An 8,584-nucleotide genomic window follows, 5' to 3' on the forward strand; every position below is an offset into this window, starting at 1 on the left:
TTTAAAACTTGTTGCCGTTTGTTAGCTATTATTCGTGTGTTTCTTTGTCAATTATGTTCTCCTATTTATTTATATTGTAGTCCTGTAATGTTGTGTTGTCATTTTAATGTTATATTTCACATGGCCATAAAAGAGGAGGTTTAGCATGCCACAACACCAGGCTCAACCCACCATTTTTTCCTTTAAAAATGTCCTGTACCAAGTCAGGAATATGGCCATTGTTATATTATAGTTCGTTTCTGTGTGTGTTACATTTTAACGTTGTGTTTCCGTTGTGTCGTTTGTTTTCTCTTATTTTTATTCTCGGTATACTACTGTTGCTTTTATTTATATATTATAAGTAAAAGATCATTGATAGTTATTCCACTGATCCTGATCTCCAACTATTTTTTATAAATCATAAGCTAAAAGTCCTTTATCGACAAATGTTTTCAGATTTTCAATAATAATCGTCATTTATATATATATATATATATATATGCGCATGTCCAAAGTCAGCAGCCTATTACTAATAGGTAATCTTTAGTTAAGCATATTTACCTGAACATAATTGGATGTTGGTATTTAGTCAAAACTTAACCGGGATTTGTGATAATTTTAAAATTTCCAAGATGGATTTTAATGTAAACAAATTCAAAATGATTTGGCTTTTAATACATATATATTTGGGTAAGTTGATGCAAGCATACGAGTTCATATTGGAATTATACTGTTATAGGCTTTATAATGTTTAACCACCATATTTAAACAATGTGTAAACATGTTAATTTTGAGCTATGGAAAACAAGTAGTTTGTGCATTGTTCCGAGTAGGTTTTTAAAATTTCAAACAAATGTATTTCACTGTTGGTTAGCATTCATTAGCTGTCACTATTCTATAGGATTACAGCTGTTTGTCATTATGATAATTTAGAATCGTCATTGAAGGTGGCGTACGAATTCGTGACTGTTTAATAATTCTTTTGAATTATCATTTGTATGCAAGATTTGCATTTCTTTGTACTATGTTCAATTCCAAAATGTCAATGTTGATTGTCTACCTTGAACTGGTCATAATTCAATCTTTACGTCTAGTTATTTTATTGAGCATTAAATTGCTCCAAAATTTACAGATGTACTAGATCTTAGTATTCTTTATTGGTTTATACAAAAAAATTATGAATATATATAATTTCATTTATTTGTTTTGTAATGATTAAAATAAATCTATACCAACAAAAAGAAATTGTTTTTTTTTTAAAAGACTATAAATGAACAAAACGGCTGTGCGAGGGATGTATATCCAGTCAAGGTCGTTGAACACTTCCATCACCGAAACATAATATCTCCCTCTAATGAAAATTTTTGTTTGAATCACTTTTTTTTATCGAGGTGCTTTCGAATTTTAGTTTACGGCTGAATTGATTGAAAAGGATTGCCAACCTTTCTGAAAAAGGTCGTTTGGTCTCCTTGGTGTTACAAGATATACTGTTACATATTGCTCAGTTATTATTCAAAATTATAAAATGCATTTTTTAAAGATTTTAATTACAAACACACTGGAAAGTACTGACAATGTTCAAGGTTAATTTGTGTTATTGTTTTTTTATATTGCAGTCTTTAGTTAATACTTTTACCAGTTTTCTCTCGCAAGTAGTCAGCAACATATGTGTTATATGTTCCATCAAGCGCATTCATAAAACTGTCATAAGCTTTCTGTCCTCCGTATGGTAAGGTAAATAAAAGTTCTCTAATCTGTCCTTTAGGCTTTGGCTGTTTATCCTTGAATGTAATATCAAAAAAAGTTGTTAAGATCTTTAAGTCCCTTTCACATTGCATTTAAATAGCATATATGATGCTGGGGATAACAGGTTAGACCTAGGACTTACTTACTATGAATCAACACTTGAATATGAAATTTAGTAAAAACATCCTGCATTTAGTCAATCCCAGCTCTGGTGCCTGATTCTAATATGACGTCCGTATATCACGCGTTGTAAACAAATATGTGTTCAAATTAGCACAAAAATATTTTTGACACATGCCCACAAACTAACTGTTTGCATTTTCGTTATTTTCATTTAAAAAATATATGTATTTTTAGCAGCTTACATTAAATTTTATTATATGTTGTTATTTCAAATGTTTGGCTATGAGCGTTCCTGATAAAGGTAAATCCGGACTCAAGAAATTATTAAACGTGTTGTTTTTAATTTTTAACATCACTGGGTCGATACCTCTGCTGGTGGACTATCAGTCCCCGAGGGTATCATCAGCTCAGTGGTCAGTACCAGAGTACTGACATGATTTAACAAATTTTTCTAAAATTGTCCGTTTCTAAATTTTGAAATTAATAAGAAACTAAGGTTTCAACTTCCTCAGGCAAAGTTGGCTATAGATGAATTTGGCTATTCATTTTAGGTATTTTTGACATAAAGCTCTTCAACGGTTTCGGTACTTACACACCTTCGGATTTCAAATGTTTGGCTTTCAGCGTTCCTAATGAAGGTAAATCCAAAAAAGCGCTTCGGACGCAAGAACTTATTAAATGTGTTGTTTTCAATTTTTTAATTCCTCGCTACTGCTCAGTTTAAAGTATCGACAAATGTATTGCCTACCCATGGTAAAAATGTTAAAACTACCCTATATTATGACATGAAGCAATTATTTCTTAAATTTAAATATGATTATGTATGATTTAGACTGATACTTTTTGTTAAAAGCTAAACAAATATGTTCTTATTGACCTTGATTGCATCTATCATCCCTGATGTAAGAATCTCGTCAGCAAATAGATGATCACATATCCAGTCCACGTTATTCAGATTTCTCACAATGAAGTCAAAACTGGTCTGAAGAATTTTTTTGTATTTCTTTTCCATCCTTTTAAAGTTATTCTGTAAAAGGAAGCATGCAAAAGATTGGCTATACAAGATTGTTCTTTGACAATTATTTTGCAGGAAACAGGGACATCAAAGTTTAGTCGTTCGATATTCATTGGCATATGTACTGCATTTTGTCGTCGTCATATTTTCTGTTAAGCTTAAGTGCATATCACCAATGTTTTAAAATATCGTAATTGGACAACTTTAATGTTATGTTGATCAGATATGGATATGAAAAATATTCATAAATCTGACCTTTCTTTTCTTTATAAAAGGGTTTTTAATCCTGCTTTGTTTCACCAGACGGAATTACCAACGTCGATACATTTTTTTCTAGTGCGGGATAAGTCATACCCTATATTTATAAAATGTCACTCTGATTCAAACAAAATTATTTTATGCAATTATTGACTTGCTGCTTTTTTCTTGATTTGGAAAGTAGTTACATTCGAATGACATATTTTAATTATCATAATGCATTCACAGAGACATCTACATTGTTTCTCTTGTCGATTAGTACGTTTATTCATGAGTGACATACGCAGGACCATTTATTGAAGAGTGGAGTTAATTGCATTACAGTGTCTTATAACTGCACGTTCCACGATAATGATCATGTTTGGTGGTTATGTTGAACGCATTAATCTCATTGAACTTAAAATATATGTTACACCATGTATAGTAAAATTCGGTCTCATATTTCGTCTGACATCTGTTAATGGACAATGAAGGTCGGTTAAGAACAAATGTTTACGTCAAAATATACTAGTATTGTTTTTGCTTTCTTATCACACACTTTCCTTTTTTTAACTAATCCCTATGCGTCAAGAGCCTGTACATGTTTTTTTTCGTTCGATTGATGCAGAAATCCAGAGCCTGCATTTTATTTTTCATTAGTTCTTTTCTATGGGGTTTCTAATAACAAGGAATATATCGAACTAAGAGTAGCAAGTGGTAAAGTTGAAGTCACTCCTTCGAACATTATGGACGTAATCACGAGTTAATTGACCGTAATATAATATCTATTTCACTGATGACAATGGATTTGTCCCATTCGTTTAGACAACAATCCTGTTCTGTTACCTACAGAGGTAGAGTAATCATCGTGTGTGTGTATATGTGAGGAACTCGTTGGGTGCCTCATGTGGAATCAGATTTGCTTTCTCTACTGGAGCACCTAAAATAAATTCCAGTTCTTGATTTGGTTTGTGTTGCTCAGATAGTTTTTTTAGATTGTTACTTGTCTTTTGGTCATTTTGTTTTGCCGTAGCAAAGACACTTGATTTTTGACTGGCGTATTTGGTATTTTCCTTCTATCGAAAACTGGGATACAAATGCAGGTTATTGTGTGAATCAAATTTGTCATTCTAAATTGTTGGTACCTCCCAGATACATTATCTCTTAACATGTGTTAAGGATCTTTGTATTCATATAGTATTGCATCAAACATCACTATAGAAGGATTATTTGCACATCAGGCCAGGGTAATTGGTGTCATTTAATATATGTGTGAATCGTACTTATTTTATATCGACCTCATACCAATGTATAACAACAAGATCTCGATATTTTCAAACTGTGGTAAAATTACATACAATCAACATGTGAGTATCTGATATTTTTGTTTAATCTGAAGTTGTTTATTTTATTGGGTTTGTTTTTCATTTCGCTATTTCTTATTTGATCGTAATTATTTGTATGTGAACTCATCTTTGAAATAGTGGCGAAAGATACAAGAAGGACATTGAGTTAGCCCCGATTGAGTCCTTTTTTTCTTCTATTTATTTCTTATGTCTTTTTAAGTTGCTTTTGTATTTCATCAAACAAAAACGAATACTACAAATGTTTTGCTAATAATAACAAAAAAGGCGGCAGATCCTTATCATGTATATACGGTCAAAATAGCAGAATGATAATTAGCTCGCCATTTATATTTCCCTTCTTCCAAATTTTGCATACGACATTTTGGAAGCATGCATTTTGTTTACATTTTTCAAAGCCTGTTTGTGAGATATTTTCTTGAAAAAATTGTAATTTACACCATTTTCGAAACCCAGCGACGATATCTTCATACATAGTTGGATGTTAAAAAGATTCTTAGCTGAGTGAGTAGCTGTGAGAAGGCTATATAAATATTTTCATTTTGTTTGTAAATAAAATAATATTTTTCTTTCCAGCTTGTCAATCCATTTTGTTATTTGTTTTGTTTCTATGCGTTTCGTGGAAATGATTCAATCGTGTTGACCTACATGTATTTAATCATATTCTCAGAATTATATCATTACACATTCCTCGTAATCTTTTCTCTTTTGTGTTATATTTAAACTACATATACATACTTGCTAAATACAAGTATCCGATTTCCTTCTTTTTGTCGTAAATAGACATGTGATCATGTCATTTCACAATTCGTTTTTAAATATCTTGTAGTATTATTTATTAGTATTTTTTTCTGACATACTCTACACACATTTTCGCTTTATTTATATCTTCTTGTGTTCAAATTGCAATACGAAATCAAGATTCTTCCATTCTCAATGACTGTAATGGGTAAAATGTTAAATCTTTATTCTTTAAAACTGACAGTCATAAGCTTCTACGTGAAATTCATGAGGAAAAGGGAGATACACATGCTACGAGTTTTTCTCATCAATCATTGTATTTGTTATCTTCATAATAAATAATTTACATGTTTCGTTTATCAAAATTATTAATAATAGCTTTGTTAAAAAAAAAACTTTTAATACATTTTATTCTTTCAAAGAGCCTTTCTTGATTTAATTTCATCAGGAACATAAGGAATGATCACATCCGAATATTTAAATGCCAGGATTGTATCAGATCTGACAAACTTTTATGATGAGCTTTATGAAAAAAGATTAACTATAATAATGGCAAAATCCTTCAAAGGTAAATTTGCCTTACAGAATTGCAGCGTTGGTTTTTAAATAATTTCTTGATGTATAAGATAACCATGGTATAAATCGTTTCAGTTCCAAAAAACACTGACAACTGAATTTATAATACCCCATGGAACTGATAGATGAAAACAATACCTTATAAATTTCATGCGTCCGAAGCGGTTCCTTTTGCAAGCTTAGTAATAGTTATTAATTATATGTTTTTTTATACTTGACTGAGCACTTCATCGTACACATAACCCTGCGGACAGAAAATGGTAGCAATATTTACTCAGCTTATTTCATAGTTCGATTTCATAATTTTTTAATAACCTTACCTTCAGTAGCTTCCCAAAGGCTGTTATAATAATGTGTTGTTTTAGTGAACACTCTTCGGGCGAAATGAATTAAAGACATTACATTTTTACCTGGTAAAGACATGATCACGTTATGTATTTCTCAAATCTAACTTCAACAGTATAGTGTTTCTTCTATGTTTTATTTTTAGCTCAACACATCACCAACAAAAGTGTGTCCGGTTTCGTATACAGGTAGTTAAACATGTTATTGTACTTATTCAAGTGTCATCGCAATTTTGTTTATAACATTTTTAATTTATCAAGAACAATTTACTTTCAATTTCCCTGTTGGGAAAAATAACGTATGGTACACAGACGCTCAACTAAGGACAAATAAGATGATTGTCTACAAGCATACAATAATAATTACAATATCAAGTATATCTATACCCTTAATTTTGGAGCTAAACACTTTGGGGTTTTCGAAAATTAAGGCAATAACATTTACTTTGCTTAGAATGAAACTTTTAATCAAATTTATCAATACTCTAGATCTCAAGTTGGGAGCTGAATACTATGAGATTTTAAGAAACGCGGGTAAAACATTGGTATTTCTGAAGCATAAATCAACACTTTGTATGCATAAACCAAATGTTTTCTAATTACAGAGCGGCAGCAGTAGCAGAAGTAATATACTCAAGTAATGGCCTCTTGAAGGTGAGATACAGGTTTTAATAACAAAGGAAAACAAAAACACATTCTTTAGATGGGTTTTAGCATGTTTAGATTTTGACTTTGGCAATTGTTAGGGGACTTCTGTTTTTATTTTTGTTCGTGGAGTTAGGTATACTTGTTGTTTTACTTCTTATACATTGTTCACTTCAGAACATTTGTTTTTATTTATCAACATCAGGAACGCTAAAATTTGAACATTTTAATTTATGAGATGTATAAATACGGGAATATGTGGTGAGCTCTAAGAACTCACAGAGAGTAACAGCCAATCAATAGTGTTTACTCCACTGAGATATTCAAGAAATTTGTTTTTAAAAATCCGTGTTTTAACGCTTATCTAGCTTACCTCCATCTAGTACGCTTTAACGCAAACATTAACCTGAATATAACACTTAAAAGGAACCGTAAGTTATTTTTAGGAAACAAATCACCCTAAGTCAACTTTGCCTGATATATATAATGGAACCCAAATGATTTATAAATCTATCAACGTAGAGTTTAAATTAAGGTTTTTGTAAATTATGTATTTGGCACAACTTTTTGGAATTTTGGATCCTCAATGCTCTTCAACTTTGTACTTGTTTGGATTTATAAATATTTTGATATGAGCGTCACTGATGAGTCTTATGTAGACGAAACGCGCGTCTGGCGTACAAAATTATAATCCTGGTACCTTTGATAACTATTTACACCACTGGGTCGATGCCACTGCTGGTGGACGTTTCGTCCCCGAGGGTATCACCAGCCCAGTAGTCAACACTTCGGTGTTGACATGAATATCAATAATGTGGTCATTTTCATAAATTTCCTGTTTCCCAAACTTTAAATTTTTGAAAAAAACTAAGGATTTTCTTATTCCAGGCATAGATTACCGTAGCCGTATTTGGCACAACTTTTTGGAATTTTGGATCCTCAATGCTCTTCAACTTTGTACTTGTTTGGATTTATAAATATTTTGATATGAGCGTCACTGATGAGTCTTATGTAGACGAAACGCGCGTCTGGCGTACAAAATTATAATCCTGGTACCTTTGATAACTATTTACACCACTGGGTCGATGCCACTGCTGGTGGACGTTTCGTCCCCGAGGGTATCACCAGCCCAGTAGTCAACACTTCGGTGTTGACATGAATATCAATAATGTGGTCATTTTCATAAATTTCCTGTTTCCCAAACTTTAAATTTTTGAAAAAACTAAGGATTTTCTTATTCCAGGCATAGATTACCTTAGCCGTATTTGGCACAACTTTTTGGAATTTTGGATCCTCAATGCTCTTCAACTTTGTACTTGTTTGGATTTATAAATATTTTGATATGAGCGTCACTGATGAGTCTTATGTAGACGAAACGCGCGTCTGGCGTACAAAATTATAATCCTGGTACCTTTGATAACTATTTACACCACTGGGTCGATGCCACTGCTGGTGGACGTTTCGTCCCCGAGGGTATCACCAGCCCAGTAGTCAACACTTCGGTGTTGACATGAATATCAATAATGTGGTCATTTTCATAAATTTCCTGTTTCCCAAACTTTAAATTTTTGAAAAAACTAAGGATTTTCTTATTCCAGGCATAGATTACCTTAGCCGTATTTGGCACAACTTTTTGGAATTTTGGATCCTTAATGCTCTTCAACTTTGTACTTGTTTGGATTTATAAATATTTTGATATGAGCGTCACTGATGAGTCTTATGTAGACGAAACGCGCGTCTGGCGTACAAAATTATAATCCTGGTACCTTTGATAACTATGTATACTGATATATGCACCCTCTTTAAGATTCAAA

At 32.0% G+C, this 8,584-nt stretch overlaps 1 protein-coding gene across 5 annotated transcripts in view; it reads right to left on the minus strand.

Annotated features, from left to right (window-relative positions):
• Window positions 1–6,314, minus strand: part of LOC139501405 (uncharacterized) — a 41,137-nt gene extending 34,823 nt beyond the window's left edge. For 2 of the 5 annotated variants that reach the window (XR_011658551.1, XM_071290455.1), the window contains exons 1-3: window positions 6,102–6,247; window positions 2,726–2,875; window positions 1,616–1,760 (exon numbers count right to left, since the gene is read on the minus strand). Coding sequence is in view for 4 of the 5 variants with exons in the window: in XM_071290455.1 (XP_071146556.1) it covers window positions 1,616–1,760; window positions 2,726–2,860 (280 nt within the window). In the remaining variant the exon portion in view is untranslated. Of the gene's footprint in view, window positions 1–1,615; window positions 1,761–2,725; window positions 2,876–6,101 lie in introns of all 5 variants that reach the window. The other 3 variants (XM_071290456.1, XM_071290458.1, XM_071290457.1) reach the window with 3 other exon arrangements.
• Between the last annotated feature and the right edge of the window lie 2,270 nt (window positions 6,315–8,584).

The sequence above is a fragment of the Mytilus edulis genome, chromosome 13 (genome assembly GCF_963676685.1).
Source record: "Mytilus edulis chromosome 13, xbMytEdul2.2, whole genome shotgun sequence".
Classification (NCBI taxonomy): Eukaryota; Metazoa; Mollusca; class Bivalvia; order Mytilida; family Mytilidae; genus Mytilus; species Mytilus edulis.